General features: G+C 42.1%; 2 protein-coding genes and 1 long non-coding RNA gene across 4 annotated transcripts; 2 read left to right on the plus strand and 1 right to left on the minus strand.

Annotated features, from left to right (window-relative positions):
* The first annotated feature begins 1,237 nt into the window (after positions 1–1,237).
* On the plus strand, positions 1,238–13,821 carry slc16a5a (solute carrier family 16 member 5a). The gene is made up of 5 exons (XM_069160060.1): positions 1,238–1,326; positions 3,679–4,130; positions 7,355–7,498; positions 8,395–9,222; positions 11,213–13,821. The coding sequence occupies exons 2-5, from the start codon at positions 3,788–3,790 to the stop codon at positions 11,482–11,484; spliced, it is 1,587 nt and encodes a 528-aa protein (XP_069016161.1). The 5' UTR covers positions 1,238–1,326; positions 3,679–3,787; the 3' UTR covers positions 11,485–13,821.
* LOC138204663 (uncharacterized) lies at positions 4,228–7,418 on the minus strand. The gene is made up of 2 exons (XR_011178813.1): positions 7,280–7,418; positions 4,228–6,672 (listed from the first exon to the last, which is right to left on the minus strand). It is a non-coding gene; the product is annotated as an uncharacterized lncRNA (long non-coding RNA).
* Positions 13,822–14,814: 993 nt separating the features above from the next.
* Positions 14,815–22,266, plus strand: tap2t (transporter associated with antigen processing, subunit type t, teleost specific). Of its 2 annotated transcripts, none has more exons than XM_069160061.1 (12): positions 14,815–15,071; positions 15,827–16,367; positions 16,453–16,567; positions 16,650–16,780; positions 17,021–17,226; positions 17,558–17,776; positions 18,341–18,469; positions 18,553–18,744; positions 18,822–18,995; positions 20,351–20,510; positions 21,149–21,285; positions 21,812–22,266. In XM_069160061.1, the coding sequence occupies exons 2-12, from the start codon at positions 15,863–15,865 to the stop codon at positions 22,004–22,006; spliced, it is 2,163 nt and encodes a 720-aa protein (XP_069016162.1). In that variant the 5' UTR covers positions 14,815–15,071; positions 15,827–15,862; the 3' UTR covers positions 22,007–22,266. The 2 variants fall into 2 exon arrangements, with proteins under 2 accessions (XP_069016162.1, XP_069016163.1); XM_069160062.1 differs by having other exon boundaries at positions 17,558–17,755.
* Positions 22,267–22,694: the final 428 nt, after the last annotated feature.

Consider the following 22,694-nt stretch of genomic DNA (forward strand, 5'->3'; position numbering starts at 1 on the left):
AATGTGTCTGTGTTTTAAACTGTGGCTCACAGATTTGTTGACTCTGTTTCAGGAATTTTATCAGTTCATTCATGCCAATATTTATTTTTTTGGTGCATTTGATGGCAAATTATTTTATTTATGGACTCATTTATTTATATATCTATTCTCCATATATGTGCTTTTTTTGTGATGTGAGAAAAACTTGCATGATAAAGGCACATGAGGGTTAGTTTTTTTAATACATGTTTAAAAAAAATCCCCTATTTCTACCACGTATTGGCTTCACTGTAATCCCTGAATTATAATATCTCAATATTTATAATGAAAACTTACAAATCACTTGTACTTTGTTTAGCGTGAGTCAACTCCACTGATAAAACAGCAGCATAACAAATCTAAACAAATCAATAATGGAAACATTCATGATTTGTAAGTGTGGAACAAATCAATGTGTTGAGAGTCATGTGATCAATTTAATTCACAGGGTAAACAGAAAAATTATCATCATAAACAGATCAATAAAATGAGGTCAAAGAAGGTGTTATTCAGAAAGAAGAAGAACATCACTATATATTGTTTTATCTCTTTAACACCCTGTATAATGAGTCAAGCATTTCTCAGCAGGTCGAGAGACACAACATATATCTTAGGGGTAGTGCAGAGATTATCTGTAATTATTTTTGACTTGCAAGTTAATTTTTGCTTCTTTTTTTTGGTAAAATATTGTATATTTTTACGCCTCAAATAGTTTTTATATTAACGTACGGACGGTTAAAGGGTCACCCAGCCATTTCACCGCCACTCCACCCTGAAGAAGTTCAATTTCACAGTGAACAAGGAGTTTATTTAAAAAAAAAAAAGTTTTCGCTGTAAAATAAAAAAAATGGAAAGTGTTAAGATGTAACAGAAGCTGTCAGATAGACGTAGGGGTGTACAAATTAAAATGTTTTGTGTAATTAATCATTAAAAAAAAAAAGGAAACTACTTATGTGAGGAACCTTGAAGTACGGTAAAAGAGTAAGTATTGCTTGCAGACTGTCCTGCTGTCAGATGACCAGCCCCCCCCCTCTCTCTCTCACATCCTCTCCCCCTTTATTTACATGGTGCACTGTGTCCCACCCAGACGCCTCATTATGCAGAGAGTCTCCATGCGGTGTGAGCAGGGCCCAGTCCCAGCGCGGCCCCGCCCACCCCGCCCACCAGTCTCCGCCCCCCGCCAGTCCGCTGGCGCTGTGTAACGAGGAGACCCGTGGATGTCCGCTGCTGTTCCGGTAATCATCGAGGATCTCCCGCGCCTGTCGGGAGTCGAGCAGGGCTGGACGGCCACGATCAGGATATAAAAAGGCGAGTGTTACCTCATATATAGATGTGTTTGGGTACATTTACGCACGTCAAGGAAGAGTCTGGGGGTTACATCGCTTCCTGTTTGCAGTGAACGGCTGAGTCAATGATGGGCAGGATATGTATCTGTGACGAGGGAATCAGACTGATGGAAAACAAGAGATATTAAAGGAAATTCATTCTGCTTTTCAACTTTTATTGTCGGCAATGACAAAAGCCAGTTAGATCTGATGGGGTCTGCGCTGTGCATCCGTCTTCTCAGCCGTAAACAAGCTGAAATATTAACAAGCTGCCACGTGGGTGCAAAAAACCCTCGTGGTAATGCAGCTGAAAATGTGGATAGAGTAAATATATATATAAAAAAAAAAAAAAACCTGAATGCACCAGCGTGTGGTGATAGTTCCGCTGCGGTCCCATCCCTACATGGGTTGTCCCGGGAGTGTGGGGTGATAAAAGCATCATTTTTATTTATCAGGGGAGAAAAATAAATCAAATATTCTCTCCAGACATCCCTCCAGAAAACATTGAGAGCTTCTGCAGAGTGCAGGAGGTGAAAGAGGGAAGCAGGATGTGCACATCGGCTCAGACTGCTAAGACATGCAGAGGCCTCAATTTCCTCCCACTGATCCAGTCAGAGCAGGAATATGTTCACTTCATGACAAAAGGAGGTGGACGTCCCCTGACCTGAAGCTGTGGTGCACTTTGACTCTGCAGGACTGTTTTCTCACGCATTCATTTAATCTGAGAAAGAAAAACAAAGTGGTACCAACAACTTTTTCTTTAGATGTCAAAAAATATTTATGCATCTTCCGGCTCTTTTTGTAAAGCACAAGCAAAACATGGATATTTTATGGAAAACTCCAGTAGTGGAAGCAAAAGTACTAATACGACTCCAATACAAGTTGAAATCCTGCTAAAGTATTATCAGCAAAATGTACTTAAGGTAACAAAAGTATAAGTACATACTGATGTAAATACTTCCTGTCAGAGTTGTATTATGTAATATAATGCTTTTGGAATAATATTACTGTTAAACTAATGTTAATTTACCTGTTGTAGTTATTTAAGGTTGTGCTTCATTTAACTACTTTATGTACTGTTCTTTTTACAACCACAGCAATGCATCATTTTATATAAGATCATCAGATATTTGTATCATTTCTCTTCTGTAAGAAACACGATTCTCTAAAAAGTCAATAAGTTGAGAAAAACAATGTATTTTTCCAAGGAGTTCAGGTTTATTTACTTAAAAAGTCGCTTTTTCTCAACCTTGATGAGGGACATTTCATTCTTCAGTTTATCAGAAAAGTTCAACTTGTACTATAATAATAAGAAACTTTATTTGTAAAGCACCTTTTATACAAGAAATGCAGCTCAAAAAAACATGTTAACATGTGATTTAAAAATAAAATGCGTAAAAACAGATCAAATTAAACACAAGACAACATTTTGATTAAATAAAAAAGAGGTCAAATATAATAGAATAAAGCAAAATGCATTTTAAAGGCACAGTAGTGGAAGAGAGCTTCAGGTGCAGCTGGTTTCAGTCTAAAGTAAACAGATATGTTTTAAACTTTCTTTCTTTTAAAGGTATTTACTGACCTATAGTTTCCCTGACGTAGTGTTTCACAGCTTTGGAGAGGAATCGAAAAGCTGCATCATCGATTCTCTTCTGACGATTGTAATGCTTCTGTTTTCTGAGGACCGAATGTGTCATTCAGTGTTGGGCAATTTCTATTCAAAGGTAATAATTTTGCAAGCCGGCTTTTGTCTTTGCATAATGAATTATCTCCATTAAAGCTCTGAAACTATTTAGAAACAAATGCACCCTACGGTAACCGTGGCGAGCTGTAACGTTCAGGTGTCCACGAGAGCTGCAGGAATATTATCTGCTCAGTAGTTGGTACATCTGCAAATGGTATCAAGTGTCTTTGGGGGAAAATGCTGCTGGAACATTTTGCACAGACGACTATTCATTCAAGATGTTTTCACAAGTTCATGTTCGTCTCATGCCGGCCAGATTTCCTCTGCATCCACACCGGCATGTTTGTCCAGGAACTCATCAGAGTCTTTTAAAGGACGCAAGGTCATTCTCTGATTTGAAATGTTGATAAAGTCACGGTCTTACACAGGAAATGTGTACTGCTTGCGGTCGCCTCCCAGGAGCTTTTAATTCTGCTGAGAAATCTTGTGGTGATTTCTTTCAGTCAGGGATTAATCCTTTGGGACCATTAAAGTCAGTTAAGATATTTCAGTTGGGACATAAGAGACCGACACGACCCCCTTTTTTGAAAATCAGCTCCCCTCCAGCCGCTCTGCATGAACCTGAGAAGTTGTTTGCTTTTGTGACTGCAGGTCTCCTTAAAGGTCGCGTCAGTCACAGTCCCAGTGACATGGACAGCAGAAGCAACTACGCACCCTACAGAGCTGACACGGGAGCCTCGCCTGAACCGCCGAGCAGAAAATGACTCAGAGAAATGGAATCGGGGGGACGAGCGATCCCTGCCTCCAGCGGGCCAACGGCATGCAACAGGAGACGGTTGAGGAGGCCGGCGACTGTGATTTGGCGGAGAGGGGGCATGGCGGAGGGCAAGGAGACCCCGCGGGTGTGACGGGAGCCGTCGAGGCTCCAGATGGCGGATGGGGCTGGGTGGTGCTGGTCGCCACCATCTTGGTCCTGGCCCTGACCCTGGCGTTCCCCTCCTGCGTGGGGATCTTCTACACCGACCTGCAGAACGAGTTCTACGCCTCCAACAGCGAGACCTCCTGGGTGCCGTCCATCATGACGTCGGTGCTCCACGCGGGAGGTAAAAGCGGGCAGAAATAAACGGGTCCAAAGTTACCTTTTTAGTCAAAGCTTTAATTCATTTTACCCACTCAGGACATCTTAATCTTAAACCTTCATTTTTTTTTTTTTTTTTTACTTTACTCACTTATAAACCATGGTAGATTTTTTTTGGAGTTAGATTATTATTGCTTCAGTTGTTATCACCTCTTACAATACCATAAATCTAACATTTAAGTTGCTCTTTGATGCCCCGAGCCTCAATTTTTTTAGGTTTTTTTCCTTTAATTCGTACCTGCTGTTATTGTCCGGCACAGAACAGATATGAAACCTGAGAGAGAGAATGTTAGGGTGTTTCTGTGTTGATGTTGACTTAGGGAAGATTATTCCGTGAGAAACTGCCACCCTTTTACTTCCCACAAACCACACAGATTGATTCAAGGTTAAATAATAATAATAATCCAGACTTTAAAATGATAGTGTGAGTTGTAAATGAGGAAATCACACATTCATTCCTTTGCAGTTTTTCTGCTGCAGCCTTCCTTAGGTTGATATGACCGACGTTACTTCATTAGGTTTCTGCAGAACAGACTTTATGCTGGGATGAATGTAAGGTCACAGTGACCTTTGACCTTTGACTATAAAAAAAACAATCGGCCTATTATGTCCAAGCGAACGTTTTGTACCAAATTTGGAGACATTGACTCAAAGCCCTCCCTGAGTTACTGCATCACAACAGTGGGATAACACAAAGTCACTGTGACCTTCACCTTCAACCCCCAAATCTAACTCGTTTATCCTTTATCCCCCTTCTCTCCTTTCCCAGTAAATATTTGAACTTCCCTGAAGTTGTTTTTGAGATACGACAACATAAATCCTCAGTTCTGCAGCTGACGCATTAAAAAGCAGAAAATTAGTTTTGTTCTGTTGGTGCGTTTATGATTGTTTTGGAATTTCGTTTCCTGTTTTTCTCGGTTCACCGTAAAATAAAGTTCTGGATAAACATTAGTCACTTAATGAAGCGATGATACAGAGTGATGCTGGTCAGTAACGCTGCATTGTTTCCTCTGAATCCCTTATTGTGTAGAAAACTGGGTTCGATTTCATGATGATTTTACGGGGTCATTTCTTCAAGTTATTTTTCGCCTTCATAGACTTTCCAGTGAAATGTCAGAGTCTGCTGATCGCTGCACGAAGAAACACTTCATTGATTGTTATCTTCAGTGCGCAAGCTTTTATGTAACCCTCATAAACCCACATAAAACAGGGCGGGAAATTAAGTTGATACGAGAGTGTGGGGTAAATACGGAGGATCAATGTCTCACCACCCAATCGGTGACACATTAACTAACCTGACAGTTATTAATTTAGGGTATATCATCACACATTCTTTTTGCATAGCAGAAGTCACGATGAGAAGATTTTTAATTCTGCCGCATGTCGGCACAGTTCAAGTGTTTTGTTAGTTTCTTCTTAAAATCTGTTAAAAATAGAGTTGAGTTTGGTGGGAAAAGTTGCACAGGATATCGAACCTTCAGAAGGAGAGTTTCTAAATTACAAGTGTTAAAAACAGGTTTTTTTGAGATGGATATTGTGGCGGTTGGACAGGAATAAATAATACAAGTAATACTAGACTTTGAACTGTCTGTATTTAAATACAACGTTGGTGTGTACCAAAGACTTCAGCGATAATTACCATAAAAAAAGAAGCAATAAACCTTATGAATATTTATACGAATGTCCTCAAGTTCTTGAGATTTATTTATTAAAACTATAAGAAGAAGAAGTTTTCCATTTCCATACATTATAAAGTGCAATTTGTCTGCGGTTGGTGTTCAGTTATCACCCTTTTTTTTTTTTTTTTTTTTTTTTTTTTTTTATATATCAAAACCTGCAGCCGCACCAAAACAAATAGCTGGTGGCTCATAAATGAAATGAAATTCTTCTTCTCCTTTTATCTTCCGCTCCTGAAAACGACGCTCAGCCATTTCCCCCTTTTCCCTGATGTTGGAGGGTTTTGTGACAACAGCTGATGTACCTGAGGCATTTCAAAGCAGAACCAGTGTGTATCAGACAGTTATGGGTTTGGTTGGGTTTGGTTTATCCTTTAATTCTGCCGTATTCTGAACAGACTGGAGGTTTGAAAGTTACTGTGGATTTTGCACACAGTTCTCATGGATTTTGGAGAACAGGAATGCTTTGATCTCAAGAAATGATCCTTAGCTGAAAGAAATGTGACAAGAATCACAGCTTTATCTTCATTAAGCCGCATAAAGCAGCCTTCTCCCTGCCAGTTTTGTGAGTTGAAGAATTTATTCAGCAGCAAATAAAGCTTTTAAGAAAAGAATAGAAGTGACCTACAGCATGTACATAAAGATTTGGATTAATTGTATTGTTCCCAAACTGTGTAAAATGCTTTGAAGTTCAAACACCGAGTCCCGGTACAGACCTGCTCTCAAAATCCGCCCTCTGTGATTAAAGTCCACAGCTCAAAGCACGTCTGTTCACACCGGGCGTTAATGTGCACCTCGAGTGACCACTTGTGATCGTATCTCGCTGCCCTGCTGTATGTGCAAATGAACATACAAATTTACATAGCGTAAATAAACAAGTAAATAAAAACATGAACACATACAGAAACATGAGCAGAGAGGAGTCTAAGCAACAGGCATTTAAGAAAAAGAGACATCTTTGCTCACTGGAAATGCTCCATCTGTTAGAAATTGATTAGATTTATTACTTGACTTTGTAATTCGCAACCTGAACCGTCAGGCCCGACCCGATTGGATTGTTTCAGGCTGAGATTATAGCAACTTTTTGGAAAGTTAAAAGGGTCGAGCTCTGCGCTGCCGTGGTTATTTAATGAGGACCAATTACTTTCAAAATGTCACATTGGAGATGAAAACATTTGTTATGCACTTGAAAGAAAGTATATTTTCATGCTGACGTAGCGAAATCTCACTGAACTGACATTTTACTGTTTATGTGTCAACAAACTACTGTACGTCAGACAAAACGCAGAGTGCACGAATCCAGAAAGCAAGTGAGAGAGCAAACATATTTTCAGCTGTGCTTTCAGTGCTTAAAAAGGTTGTTCAGCCGCTACAGATTACAGCTTCAAGTGATTTTAAAAGTGCTGCAGGATTAAGAAAAAAAAAAAACCGACCTCACCTCCGCTGTGTAAACCTTTTTGCCCACTTCTGCTCTGGTATGCATTAAACTAAGAGTATTAAATTTGATCCACAGGTCCCTTTTGTAGCATGTTGGTGGAGAGACTCGGCTGCCGGGCGACAGTCATGTTGGGCGGAGTCCTGAGCGGGCTGGGAATGGCCGCCAGCTCGTTCACCCGCACCATCGGCGAGCTTTACGTCACCGCCGGGGTCATCACAGGTCAGCGAACACGCCACTGATTTGTTGTTCCAGCGTGACCCTAATGACTGTGGTTACACGCTACGGTTACCTGCCTGCCAAACACCACAGACATAAGTTTGCTGGTGAAGAAAGTGGAGTGTGTCGCAGCTATAAAGAGACAGATATGTTTCTCAGGAGTTGGTGGAGACCAAAACCCGAGATTTTTGCACCACTAAATGCAAAGTTATGTCTTAACAAATGACTCAGTGATGCTTAAAATTTGAAATAATACAAATAAATCCCATTTTGAAGAATAATTCCACTTTATGACAACTTGGTTTGAATTTTCATTGTTCTGGCTGTTGTTTTCTGACACAACTGTAATCTCTAGTGCTGTTAATAATTCGATATAATTTTTCCAAAAAGGGGCGTTTCCACACCGTTAAAGTTCGGACCGAAGTCTGAACCACGGTTCATGTTTTCGTTCCGCTCTGAACTGTTGATCCAGACCACCTCTTTTGGTCGAACCAGATTCTGGTCCTTTGGTCTAAACCGTGGTCCAAAGCACTTTTCACTCCGGATATTTTGGTTCGGATCAAACTCAAAACCAAACATAGTTTTGGAAAGCACCCTGTGATTGGCTAACCTTCAGGTTTGTTACATCCTCTGTAATAAAACTGCTTTGGTTTTGTTGACAGAATCAGTAATGTCTCCTTGTTTAGCAATTAACCTGGCAACTCTAATCTTATTATTTTAGACAACTATCAGCCAGAGCGTTTGAAAATAAGCCCCCCCCAAAAAATAACTTTGAAGTGGAGTCTTGTTCAGAATACTTCACATGGAAAAGATTAGATCAAATATCATCTTCTCCATGTAATCCTTATCTCTGTGCCGTCTCAGATGAAGAAACTGACAGTCTTCTTGCATCATTGCAGGACTCGGCTTCTGCTTCAGCTTCCAGCCGGCCGTGACCATCCTGGGTCACTACTTCGTGCGTCGCCGTGCGTTCGCCAACGCCATGTCGTCCACGGGCACGGCGCTGGGACTGTGCACGCTGCCCTTCCTGGGAAACTACCTCCACACGGAGTTCGGCTGGAGGGGGAGCTTTCTGGTTCTGGGGGCCTTGCTGCTCAACTGCTGCGTGTGCGGCGCCGTCATGAGGCCCCTCCAGCCCAACAAGCGCCGAGGCCCGCCGCTGATGAACCACGGACCGCCTCCGACGGACGGGGAGAAAACGGGGAGGTTGAGGACGATGAGGAACTGCCTGCTGACTTTCCTGAGCAAACACATGGCCTTCGATCAGTTCTGCAACAACCCGCGTTACTGCGCGTACGCCATCGGCATCACGTGGATGATGCTGGGGTTCGTGGTGCCCCTGGTGTACCTGGTTCCCTACGCCACGGCCAACGACATTGAGCAGAGCCGGGCGGCGCTGCTGCTCTCCATCCTGGGGATCGTCAACATCATCGTGCGGCCGCCGTTCGGCATCATCTTCAACATGCCCTGGTTCAAAGGTCGGCACATCTACGTGTTCGCCTCGGCCCTGCTGGTCAACGGGCTCAGCAACAGCATCTGCTGCTTCGGGCCCAGCTTCCCGGTGCTGCTCACCTACGTGGTGATCTACGGGCTCTCCATGTCCGTGGTGGGCTCCCTCATGTTTACCGTGCTCATGGATATCGTGGAGATGAGTCGCTTCCCCTCCGCCCTGGGCCTGCTCGCCATCATGGAGAGCGTCACGCTGCTCATCGGCCCTCCGCTGGCAGGTAACGTACACGCACACACGCACGCACAGCGAGGGGGGAAAAGATTTAAAGCAAAGATATGGAGAAAACGTAGAAAACAGTCACACGATAATCCAATAAGATCCGGAGAGAATTTGCCTCAGCGGGCAGTTTTACAGCTTCAGGCCAGTTTTATTCGTGGAGAAGCTGGAATTTGTTCAGTGGGTAGAACACAGTAAAAAAAACAAACAGATATACAACAAACTGATAGCACACCATACTAACAAGACATCATTTCTGTTCTTCACAAACACTTAAATAAATCCAGATTTTTGTTTTGAGGACTCTTAACGCTCTTCATGCTCAAAACTGACTTTGAATTTCTATGTTTTTATGGGACTTCAAGCTAAAGAGCTAAAAAAACAGCGTAAAAGACACACATTTTTTTCTCAAGGGATTTCCCTTTTTAGGGCACTTTCAAAACCCATAGCCCAAAAATATAGTCAATATCTTCTTAAGTTACAATCCTTTTAGTACCACATTTCCTGTTTGTGTTGCTAATCCTCCACAGCTGCTCAACACAAGCATTGAACGAAACCAAAGGAGGGAATTTGACACTAAAGAGAACTTTTATTGTTGAACTCACGAGTGCTGAAGCCTCATTTGAGGAGTGAAATGAAACAATTTTAAAAAAGTCAAGGACGCACACAGTTCAGTTTTCGGAGGAAACAAAAGGGAAGAAATACTTTTATTTTGGGCAAATTTAAAATGCATTTTTTTTGCACTGAAACAAGACTCAGAAGAAGCACACGGTGGAAACTCCTAATCTTCTGCAGAAATGACCTTTTGCAGGTTCAGAAGTGAGTCGTAGTGAATCTCAATAACTTTGCATTTTCATCTTGGATTCATCAGAAATCGCGTCTCCAGATTATTAAAGCAAACACACAGAAAACTTCCATGGTCGACTTTGGTAACTTCACGAGTTACCATGGAAACAACAACCCTTCCCACCCTCGTCCCATCACTTTTTCGTGTCCGTTCTAGCATGTGCAGCTTGTCGGTGTACGCGGTTGTGTTTTTCTGTACAAGATGTTTGTGTTTCCTGGAGTAGCTTCAGCAGCGTCGGTTCAGCCTCCTCCAACTTTCCCCTTTGTTATTGTAAACTATAATCAGGATGATATCGTGGACCGAAACACACGACGCCCATCCTGCCTGTCCTCTGGTGCACATGTTTCCACTTGCGTGTTAAGTGAATGGCAGAGTTGCAGACGGGGATGAGGGGGGGGGGGGGGTCACTGCAGGCTGCTGCTGTAAATAACAGCATGTTCTCAGTCCGTGTGGCCAAAGCGAACAAAAGGGAACAAGTCAGGGCTTCATAGGGGAGGAGAGGAGTCTTGCAGCGGCTCCGTCTCAAATAACATCGTGTGTTTCTGTGGCTGCTTCCACAGCCGAGCGGTGACGTAACCGCAGTGAGGACTCACAACAGACGCTCACGTTACTCATGCAGGACATCTGACCTGGATTGCTACTGACAGTCACCAATGACATAAAGACGATTATCTAAGTTTGACTCTTGGAGGTCGGCTGCTCGTACTTACAGTAGAAGAGAAGTAGATGTAGTGCTTCATTTTACAGGAGGTTTGTTGATAAGAGCTTTTTTTGTTTTCAGAGGAGGAAACTTTTTTTTTCTTCACATTTGTTGAACTGTGTGCTTGCCTGTAAAGGAATGTCACACTTTTTGCATCTGACTTCTGTGCATTTACTCACTTCAGGGAAAAGTGCAGCAGTTGTCTGTTCATCTCTCAGATTTATGGTCTTATGAAGTTTTGTTTGGGTCTTGACGTCCATGTTTTCAGCCTCTTTTCTTTTGTAACAGGAAATAATGACCTGGAACTGTACCAATTAAACCTCTTTTCCATATTACATCATCCTTTCCAGGATACATTTGCATGAATATTTGCAAAAGAGGAAAATATTGGACCTATAAAAACATGTGCTGACATCATTGGTGTTTTTTTTTTTTTTCTTGCAGGAGTCCTGGTTGACCGAACAGATCAGTACTTCCACGTCTTTTTTACCTGCAGTGCCGTCGTTGCCTCGTCCGCCGTGTTCCTCATGGTGTCCTTCTGCTGGCTGGATAAAAAGGAGAAGGCGGCGGCGGCGCAGCAGGGTCAACCCTCGGCGCCGCCCTCCGACCCCACCAGGCTCGAGGTCGCCCCCGGCTGCCAGTACAGCAGCGTGCCCACGGAGGGCGACAGAGACAAGTCCTCGGCCAACGGGGCGGAGTTCGTCACCAGCCTCTGAACCCGCTCGCACCGTGTCACCTTTTTAACACGCATCCACGCTACGCATCACGCAGTCTGGCAAACCATTTCTGAACGTTTGCAGAGGCTCGCTCGGCGCGCCAGATGTTTGCAAAGTTTACTCTTCTGTGGTTGAAACGACAGCAACACCCTCCTGACATCTGGAGCACCGCGAGAGCCAGAAAACAAACGCCACGAATGGTTTGCACTGTGTGATCATCTTACAAACCAAAATGAACAGATGTGCACTTACAACTAGGATGTGATTGTACTGTTTATTGTATAATGCTGCTGATTTTAATCTACATGATCACACAATCTACCACATTATATCACTTTATCCCTCGTTTGAGACGTCACTTTGAATCACGGCTGAGATGTCAGCTGGAATTTTAAAGGTGCGTTTGTGATCCGACATCAAGCAAACTGAGCTGTAATACAAGTGGGAGGAGGAGGGAGTGCATCCCAGTGAGGCCTTAGTAATCAGGAGTTACATGAAGGATAAGACTGTTTTTAATTTGTATTTATCTTGTTGTAAACAAATCACAAAAAGGCCAAAATCAGCAGTGCGTTGCCACCTCCGCATTAACCCGACAGGAAGCACAATGTTTGGAAATCTTTGGCTTTTTTTTTTAACCTAATTTGACAAGCAAGCATTTGATCTTCTTCGTTCCAGTGCAATTACAGATGAAAGTAGTTTACTTGCAGGAAAATTTTCCAACATGTCTAATTCATCATGGTGCCTACGAAAGATCTGATTGGTCCACATCGAGTCCCAGATACCAACCAGTGCAGCTGTGCTTAAATACCATGCAGCCTCAGTAATCCGAGTCAAACCTCATTTATTGTGGAAGTAGTGAGAGTGACATTAACCGGAGGCTGTGGCTCAGTCGGTAGAGTGGGTTGCACACTAATGAAGGTTGGTGGTTTGATCCCCAGCTCCTCCTGTCCACTTGCCTAAGTGTCCTTGAGCAAGACACTGAACCCTAAAATTGCTCCCGATGGTGAACCATCGGTGTGTTGTAAGTCGCTTTGGATAAAAGTGTCAGCTAAATGAAATGTAATGTAAACCGACGTGATGAAGGTCTTAATATTCCTGAAGATTAGATAACAATTATGATGTCTGTTGTTGCTCCGAAACACGCATGTAAAAACAGCCCATGCTGCTCGTGCTCGGAGGATTTAAAAGCTCTGTGCAGCATGTCAACACACGTGTTTCACACACGTTAAATGTTAAAGCTTTATTTCAGTTTACGGCATGCTGGTGTTTTATTGCTGCGATGTAAACATGCCAGCGTTGCCGAGTGGAGTGCAGCCATAAACCGACTGACCTTTAGATCTAAAAATAATAAATAAACAAAATGGGTCACTAATATGCACTTACATTTTTTTTAAAAGGCTTAGAGACCCAGTAGTTTTCATCAAATATGAATGAAACAGGAATTATGTTGTGTCTTTGTTGGGGACTATTTTAAATCACGGATGAATACACATTTAGTTCACTAAGTGACTTTCCGACAGCAGAATGGAGTTCATTGGAGACACATCAGGGCTTTATACACACAATAATTGCTAATCGGATTGATCGATTGATGGTTTTTGGTCTTTTTGTGAGATTTGTTGACTTTAAGAATAATATAGAAGAGCACCAGCCTTATCTTTTAAGTTAATTAAGTGTTACAGTAGACCTTTAATCTGATTGAACTATACGTATAGAAAAGGATCGCTCGTTGTTTGACACCTTTGGTATCTTTAAAGCAGGATCATTCAGTGTCCTGCACCACTGGCTGAACATATCACTCTTTAAGAAGTATCGGATCACTGACGTGTTCACTGTCATGCGTAGAAGATGAATTATATGTGCTGTAAGAGCAGTAAATGAATCGTGTTTTTTTTCTTTAGCATGCTCGTCATTCCTGAATGGGACAGTGCCTTTTTACATAGCTGGTGTATTTCTAGATGATGACTGCAGCATAATTTAACACCTTTTAGAGGAACACGGATGATTTCACATGGTACATTTCCTCAGAGGAACGTTTTAAGGGAACCGAGGAGGGCGCAGCTCTCACGCGAGCTACGTTTTACGACACTGAAACTTGAGTTTTGCTTTCAGCTCCGATCAGAGATGATCACACCAGCAGCGCAGGTTCGAACAAAGATTTATATTACGTCACAAGTGACTGAAGATTCAAATACGCTTTTCAGGTATGTCACATCCACCAGAGGATTTATTAGTACTTTTTAGAGGCTTGTCGTGCTTTGGGCCAAGTTCTATCTTTATTATAAATTCTTTATTTATACATTTTTGATCGGGGAGGAATAAATGTTTAACTATCAACGTTGTCTTATGTGAATTTTTTTGAGTGTTCCTGTGTTACCATCCGAGCGTAAAGGATCAACAACATTTACTCTTTCAAACTAATAATAAATAACTCCTTTTAGTGTTCACAACATGCACTCACGTGAAAGACTATAGGGACGTATTGATTTGAATTTTACGTAAAAACTCCAGAGCTGCATTAGCCTGGCAGTTACTGTTGTTTTATTTGTGGCATTTAAACCGTTTCTGAATAGATTTTAGTCCAGATGTCCTGCAGCCAAACAGCTGTTTGCAATGGTACAATGAATCACTAAAAAATACCCGAAAGTTGTTCCCATTAGAAGGGAAAAGAATCTGATTTTACACCAATTAAAATGTTTGAAATTCTTACTTCTGCCTACTAAATAAAAAAATTAAGTAGCGGCCTTATAAGAGTCCACCACCCCATAACCAAATCAAATTTGATTCAGAATAACTGAATTGCAACACACTCTTTTACTCGTAGCAGCACCAGGCAGTCTCTTCGCGCCGCTTGACTACCTTCAAATAATGGCTGTGGGTCTTGGTGTCATAACGGATAACAGTCACGGAACATGAACCTCCACGGTGGAAAGGGTTATAAACATTTATATTGAGTTCACTGGTTGTCAAGTTGTAGTTCATCACACTGCTCTTGTTTTTTCTGTGTTAATAATAAAAAAAAAAAATAAAAAAATAAAAAAAAAAAAAAAACAGGCAGTATTATTCCATCACAGGAGAACTGTAAGGCTGCAATCTTATTAACATTATATATCAACATTATTTTATGTTTTTCAATTGAATCATATTTTTAGAAAATACTTAAAAAGTGAGGAAAGACTACAGTTCGAGTTTTTGCAATGTTTTATTGTTTTTCCTCAATTTTGAATAATGTATTCCTATAAAAGAGACACGTTTCAAACTATTTCATGCCATTATTTTGAAGGACTACTTCCGGCGGAAGTCTGTCTACCCGAAAGAACAAACTACCGCCATCTGGTGGCTTGTGTTGCGGAACGACAGACAGCCCTTGTTTTCTCTGTAAAAGCCCAAACGTCGACTCGAGCGTCAGATAACGAAACGAAATTAACTGAGATGAAGACGGAGTTTGGTAAATTGTGTCGACGAACTGTTTTTATCTCCTTTTTTAAGGAGTACGGAGGAACCACACGTTAAACCGAAAGTGAAACTAAACCACCTGCACGTAACAGTCGGTTAGCTTGTCGTGGACAGAGGACGATAGACACACGGTAAGTCCTCTAACATGAGTCCTGATAACCTCCATTTCATTCACCTTTTCAGTGGGTCACAGGCTGAACAGCTGCCGGTGACTGTCGTCATCACTGAAGCTACCAGCTGGTAGCAACAGCTGGTAGCAACAGCTGTTAACTCGTCGTGTGTTAAAATGACATGATATTAGGAACATTCTTCTATGTTTGCAGTGTAAAACATGAAATCAGATGGTTTGGGTGTTTAAACTTTATTCATTCTTCTTCATTAATATGTTACACAGGGAAATATTGTAGTTGTGTTTTTACTCCATCAGTAGCCACTGATTTGACAAACAGCAGTAAGAAGCATGCTGCCCGAGGACATTCACTCTTTTGGTCCCATTTAAAAAGAAATATTTTTGCTCAGTTTGTTGTTTAAGCAGTTAAAAACACCCGCGAACTAATAAATATAAACACACAAAGTTATTGGAATAAAATAATGTGTCTGATTGTTTTTCCTTCATCGAAATTCAACTTTTTATTCAGTGAACGTCAGAGAATTTAATGTTTGATTTAATGTGGGAACTCTGGTTAAAGTCCAGGTGTGGTCCCCCTGATTGATATATTAATAGGTATGACATCATTAGGTTAGTCATACTGAAGCCTCAGTTTCCTCAGCGGGGAGATTTCTAACAAATTATTGATTGATCAAATATCATTGGCACAAATTTAAGAGATTAAATGTGATGTTTGTGGGGAACCTTGTTGAGTGATTTTAACATTTTCTGTTCCAGGATCAGATTCTTACAACCTCACCGTCCACTGAAGGAATGAAGGCAGTGTCAGCCTGCGGATTATCAATCCTTCTCCTCGATGCCGCTCTGGGTGCGTCTCTGTGGGCCGGCCTGCTGCTGCTGGAGTGCTCCGGCCGCGGCGGACTGGCGGGCGTGTGGGCCTTCGGGGCGGTGAAGTGGGTCGTCCTCCACGTGTTCACCTCGGCGCTGACCGACGGAGAGTCCCGGGCCGCGCTCCGCCGGCTGGCCGCGCTCGTCTGCCTGCTCGCTCCCGTGCTGGAAAGCGGACGCTTCCTGACGGCTCCTCCGTCGGAGCCGTACGAGGGGCCGTCGCCCGACCTCGGCGCGCTGCTCCTGGTCCCCGCGGCCTCGGCGCTGGCCTGCGTCGTCTGGGAAAAGGGCCTCTGTGGGGATGGAAGGAAGAAAAAGGACGGCAGCAAACTGGATGGCAGGCGATTACTTACGAGGATGCTGACATACTTCAAGCCGGACTCTCTTCACCTGATCGCAGCTTTCACTTTCCTCATCTGTGGAGTCATCTGTAAGTAGGAAATATCACATTTGCTACAGCTGCCTTACATATAGAGATTTTATCCACCTTGTTCACGTCACTCGTCTCCTAACAGGTGAAACGTTCATCCCGCTGTGTAAAGGGAGAGTGATCGAAATGTTAAGCGGTCAAGTTCTTCAGAACAGCTTCGTTTACGAGGTCGGACAGCTGGTGTTCGTTTCTCTGGGAAGGTGATGACACACAAACAGTTGCGTTTTCTGTCACCTCGGTGATTTGAAAATAAACTTTACCTTTTCCCCTCCATCTCAACAGCGCGCTGTTCTCTAGCCTCAGAGGAGGCATATTCATGTGTACTCTGGCCCGACTGAACAAGAGGCTGAAGCACCTGCTGTATCACAGCCTCCTGCAGCAGGAAGTGCAGTTCTTCGAGGAGAACAAACCCGGTGAGATGGAACGTGTCATCGTATCTGGCATGTTTGTTAAAGACATGATTTCCAGGGTCAGGAAATCCAATTTTTTTTCTGAAGGTTTAACACATTATTTCCAAAACCGTGTGCATTAATCTGCCTCCGCTGTTCTTCTACAAGATCTTAGTTGCAGGGATGTGTGTGTCAATAAATCTGTAACAAAACCTTGAAACTCTGCAGAGATTTTAAAGTTCTTTTCTCTGTGTCCCGGTGCAGGAGAACTCTCCTCGCGCCTGCACAGCGACGTGGACAGGATGGGCCGCACGGTGGCGCTGAACGCCAACGCGGCGGTCCGCAGCACCGTGAAGACCTGCCTCATGATCGCCGTGATGCTGCATCTGTCCTGGGAGCTCACTGTGCTCACCTGCATTGAGATGCCGCTCCTCGCCGTGGTGCAAAACAAATATATCCACCTGTCCCAGGTGGGCGTGACGGGACGGTAAAAAAACGTAGAAAACTGCTCGTATTGGGAAAGAAATGCTACAAATCTTTAATTCCTTTGTTGTCCTGCACTTCACAACAAACAAACAAACACAACAAATAAACAGCAAGGAAAATGATGGAGTTTGTTACGAGTTTTCTATAGAGAAGAGGAAGAGAAGAAGAAAGTTAACTGAGCCCAGTCAAAATGACGAAAGAAGATTAATTGTTTACAGCTGGAGAACTTTCAGCTTTTATTTATTGAGTTATTAGTCAGTCTGCTGTCGTGATGTTACTGAATCGTGTTATTTTTTAATTTTTTTTTGCCTACAGGAGCTGAAGAACCAGATCCAGGACTGCCATGCTCACACCAAAGACCTGGCCTCGCAGAGCGTCAGCGGGATTCGGACGGTCCGCAGCTTCAAGGCAGAGAAGGAAGAATTAAGGAGGTACCACGAGGCTGTGCAGCAGATGGGCGCCATCAAGAGACGTTCGGGAGTCTACAGCGCCATCTTCCTGTTGATACGGAGGGTACGGAGTTCAATCGGAAAGGTTACGATGATGTTGAGCTTTCAACGCATGAAAACATGTTTATTTGTGCTGTAAAGTTGGAAAATTCGAACATGCAGATTGGAGTTTGGAGCCTCAAGTGGCCACTGGAGGAACTGCAGTTTTTGGCACTTTTACATTGGCTTCATTTTGTTTTAGCTCCAGCAGTTGGCGCTCGGTTTTATGTTTCAACCACATAACTGTCAGGTACTTTTTGATATTTATAGAAGTAAAACATTTTCAGTAGTCGCAGTTACAGTCGCAAATAGATTATTTGAACTTACTAGATAGCAAAGATGTCAAACACATTGTATGTTAAATTTAAAAAAAGTTTAAAGACACTGTGTCAATAATGTTAACTCACTAAAACGATATTATGGGATAGATTGTAAAAGTAGATATGTAAAGATAGTATTGACTCTGCGTCTTAAAAAGTAAAAGTGGTGACTCAGCATCTCATAAACTTGAAAAAGTATCTTTACTTTTGTCTTTTCTAACATTTGATTTTTCACGGCATTTGTATTTTTTTTGTGTCTAATTTCCGTTGTATGTTTTATTCCCGTTCAGCTAGTGTCTCTGGGGATAAAGATCCTGATGCTGGTTCAGGCCCGCGGTCTCATGTCGTCCGGTCACCTCACCATCGGCAGTCTCGTGTCCTTCTTCCTCTACCAGAAGCCCATGTCAAACAATTTGAGGGTGAGCTCCATCGTAGATATTTAAGGTACTTGAGTCGTAGATTATAACAATATTAATGTTGTGTTTGGGTTTTTTTGTCACAGGAGCTCTTGTATTGCTACGGCGAGACGGTGTCCACAGTCGGCGTGATCTCCAAAGTCTTCAGCTACCTGGACAGAACGCCGAAGTGTAAGAAGGAAGGAGATTTAGCTCCCGAGAAGCTGACGGGAAGAATTGTTCTCCAAAACGTCACCTTCAGATATCCCTCGGCTCCTCCAGATAAACTCGCTCTGAAGGTAACAGTTTGCGTCCTGGCGGTATCGCTCGCGTTGACACTGATGTATCACCGCTGCCCTGACGTGTTCCTCTGCAGTCGGTGTCGGCGGCGCTGCAGCCGGGGAAGATGACGGCCCTGGTGGGTCCCAACGGCAGCGGGAAGACGTCCTGCGTGAGTCTCCTGAAGAGGCTGTATGAACCTGAGGAGGGACAGATCCTGCTGGACGGAGAGCCGCTGCACCGCTACAAACAGAAATACCTGAATCAGAAGGTAGAGTCGGGCAGGAGGAGCTCAGTTTAACCAAATCATGCCGGAATGCACCTTTTTTCTATATAGATTATTGTATGAAAGTAAAGTTTCAAGTGCTTCACAACAACAGACAATAGAAAGACATATCATGAAGGCACAATGTAAGAGTTCAAAAATAAGATGCACATGTAAACGGATTAAACAAAGGCAAGTTGTGTATGTTGCACCACCTTCACAGTCATGTCCCATTATGCAGGTTGTTATTACAAACAGCCGAGTAGGAAGAGCCATTCTTATTAGGATCTTCTGCTTCACCTCTGACAGTCACTTCAAATACAATCCAGTATCAACATGTCTTTTATACATTTAAATACATTTGTTAACAGACCACGGCCAACATGTCCCATTAAAGATGTCTAATACGTGCATGTAATGTATTAAATGTATCTAACGGGTATTTAGGCAGAAACCTAATTATTGGACAAATTAACATTTTGACCTGATGATGGCGCTACAGGAGCAGTTACAGGAACACCGTATTTGTTAGAATTATAGACTGTATATAAAAGTGGACGTAGCTTCCGCATCTGAAAAACAAAGCCGATGGCTTTAACTGCAGTACCACTGAGGACCACTAGGGGTTGGGTTAAAAAAAAAGACTCCGGCTCCATAGACTCCCATTGAACTTCTCTCATGAAATACAAAGTCAATACAAGTCTTTATGGTGTCATTCACTAAAGTCACTCCTTCTTATTAATTTTCTGATGGTCAATCTGAAAATAATTCCGTCATTAATTAGATATTAGGCCTCAAAAACCGGCATGTTTGGTTGTTTGGTCTGTTTGATTGACAGGCCTGAGGTGCAGTCAGGTTTCTGCTATTGGTGGGCGGGGCTTAGTGTCCTCTGGTTGCTGGTGATGTCGGAGGAAAAGTCACGAGATTCAGAGTCCGTGCAGTTCATCCTCTGGATATCACGCTTGTCTGTACAAAATATTATGAAATCTAGCTTTTAGTTATTGAGATGTTTCAGTCTGGACCGACTAACCGTCTCTGCTACAAACATGTCTGAGTGGAGATAATGTCCCCCAACGAGGACAGGAATGCAGCATCGACTACCAAGCAAAAGAGATTTGTTGATTGTAAATGTTCCATCAGATATCCTTGAATTAAAAGTATGTGAGATGGCGTGTTTCACTCACATTGTCGTCTGGTTTCTCAGGTTTTTGTTCTCGAGAAACAAATCACGTTATTATCTTAAAATAAACTGGATTTCACATCTTATTTTATAAATTTATATATATTTTTTTCCACTTCATGAAGTTGTACCCAACATTTGTTGCACCACGTTGTCACTTACTACGTATTTATGTCTGCAGATAGCCCTGGTTTCCCAGAATCCCGTGCTGTTTTCTGGTTCCCTGAGATACAACATCGAATACGGCCTGAAGGACTGCAGCATCGAGAAGGTGAAGGAAGCTGCGAAGAAGGTGAACGCGCACAACTTCATTTCCGAGATGGAGCACGGATACGACACAGGTACCGAGCTGCCCGTCATCTTTGTGCTTCACACGTTTAATAGAAACACAGATGGTCGTTAATTGTACTGAATTAAAGTTTTATCATCACAAGAGTCATTAAATCCACTCCACAAATACAGTTTTATTTATTCTATTTAATCATATTCTAGGTTTCAGTGTCATATTTTAACTGTAATTATTGTCCGTTAAGGTTCCTCAGTAGGTTGTTTTTTTTGGCCAGACTATGTACTGTTTATATTTTATCTTGTGCTTGAGACATTTTCATGAATAAAGCCTCGTTTATATTCACACTTTAGGATGAAAAAAACCTCATAAAGTTAGTAAATGTACTGTAGAAATTGTAACTTTTAAGTCCAATTTCTTTAATGCTGCATTAAGCTTCACTCTGCATTGTGGAAAGGAAACTGTGACATACTCTCCACAGAAATTAGTGGAAAAGTGGTTAAATATGAATTTACCTTTATTAACGGTCTTTGTTAAAAGTTTGTGATCACAGGACACCAGATTAGATATTTTAATGAGGGTTGACTGTAAAATTCGGAGATTTCTGGAACAGGCAGGTTCTGAGATGTTCAGGTAACACAAAGCTTGTTTGATTTTGATATATTTATATAACTGCATTATTTGTGTCTACAGATGTCGGGGAATGTGGAGGCCGACTGGCAGCGGGACAGCAGCAGTGCGTCGCCATCATCAGAGCTCTGGTTCGAGATCCGCAGGTCCTCATCCTGGACGAGGCCACCAGTAAACTGGATGTCGAGGCACAGCATACTGTGAGTATAAAAAATACAAATATTCTGAGCATGTCTTTGCCACTAATATCATTTTACCTGAATACCTGCAGCCGATTTGAGTTTCAGGAGCTCAGACATCCAGAAGGAGATTTCGGGATCCTTTTTTTTTCACCTTTCATTGAAGGTTTTCTGGGCAGATCCAGTCGACATGATTAGAAATAGAAAAATGCAGTTTTTAATTTTACTGTGACTTTAAACAACATCATTCAGAGACTGATTGGCTCGGGAAATGACTTAAAGTAAACTTTAAAATATAAATTTTCAGTCTCTGAAACATGAACATTTTCCTGGATTTCTCTGTTAAATTGAACATTTTGAGGTTTTTGATTTTTAATCAGACAGAACAAGACCAAAAGATTCATCCAGAATATAATTTGAAGAGTAATTGACAATAAAAATCATAATTAGTTGCAGCGCTAGAGAAGAGAAATGGTCCAAAGAGGACTGCAGCTTAACACCAGACCGACATGGGCATGAAGTAAAAACCCGGTGTTTGACTTGTCAGGTGCTGCAGGAGATTCTGGCCCGCGGCCGGACGGTCCTGGTGGTGGCGCACCAGCTGAAGACTGTGGAGAAGGCCGACCACATCATCTTCATGGAGGAGGGGGCTGTCGTGGAGGAGGGGACGCACAGCGAGCTCATGGCCAAGAGAGGACGCTACCATCGACTAAAGGAGGAACTCTTCACCCAGAGCAGCTGAGAAAAAACAAACGTGTCTCAGTTTAGTTGTTGTTGCTATTTTGGTCCGCATGTTTCATGTGTGCAAAATAGGATTTAATGGTTTGATGTCGGATTGACACAGAAATGAAGCTACAGAAGTTTTACAAAAGTGTTTCAGACATGAATTATCAGATTTGTTTTTAACCTGATGGTTTTCTTCAGTGTATTTTTAAACCTCATGAATTAAAATTGTTTTATGTTTTTGACAAGAATAAAAATTACATTTCGTTGTTTTTTTTCTCTTGTCGCCATCTGGAATTTCTTCAGAAATCATATAATTAAGGGATAGATTTATAGTTTATCATGTTAAAACAATAGTCAGTTGCTTATATTTACATGAAACAGGCTTTGATTGCTGTAATCAAGATTAAGTATGGATGAAGGTTTCTAACTCTTACTGTTGAAGCCTCGTATTAATTTCAGGTAAACTTTGGAATATATTTATTGTTCCTCATAAGTCCAATACGACATCGATGAAAGTGTCTCAGGAAGGGACCCTTCAATGACCCGTGTGAATGGATGGACTGCTGAACGGACCCACGGTCCTCCAGGCTTCACCTGCAAAATGTTAATGAAAGAACCACAAAGAGACAAAAAAAAACTACCACATAGCTGCAAAATGACTTTTTTTCTTCATTTTTATGTGACTTCATGTTTCTATTCCACAT

Source organism: Embiotoca jacksoni, unplaced genomic scaffold (assembly GCF_022577435.1).
Source record: "Embiotoca jacksoni isolate LCO1_2020_lvr unplaced genomic scaffold, fEmbJac1.0.p SCAF_26, whole genome shotgun sequence".
Classification (NCBI taxonomy): Eukaryota; Metazoa; Chordata; class Actinopteri; family Embiotocidae; genus Embiotoca; species Embiotoca jacksoni.

What these genes read in the sequence shown, in the direction of transcription:
- slc16a5a (XM_069160060.1), top strand. Translation starts at nt 3,788, where the DNA reads ATGACTCAGAGAAATGGAATCGGGGGGACGAGCGATCCCTGCCTCCAG. An exon ending in GTCGGTGCTCCACGCGGGAG is followed by an intron (nt 4,131 to 7,354) that starts GTAAAAGCGGGC and finishes TTTGATCCACAG; the next exon opens with GTCCCTTTTGTAGCATGTTG. An exon ending in CACCGCCGGGGTCATCACAG is followed by an intron (nt 7,499 to 8,394) that starts GTCAGCGAACAC and finishes GCATCATTGCAG; the next exon opens with GACTCGGCTTCTGCTTCAGC.
- tap2t (XM_069160061.1), top strand. Translation starts at nt 15,863, where the DNA reads ATGAAGGCAGTGTCAGCCTGCGGATTATCAATCCTTCTCCTCGATGCC. An exon ending in TACGGAGTTCAATCGGAAAG is followed by an intron (nt 17,777 to 18,340) that starts GTTACGATGATG and finishes ATTCCCGTTCAG; the next exon opens with CTAGTGTCTCTGGGGATAAA. An exon ending in AGAAATACCTGAATCAGAAG is followed by an intron (nt 18,996 to 20,350) that starts GTAGAGTCGGGC and finishes TTATGTCTGCAG; the next exon opens with ATAGCCCTGGTTTCCCAGAA.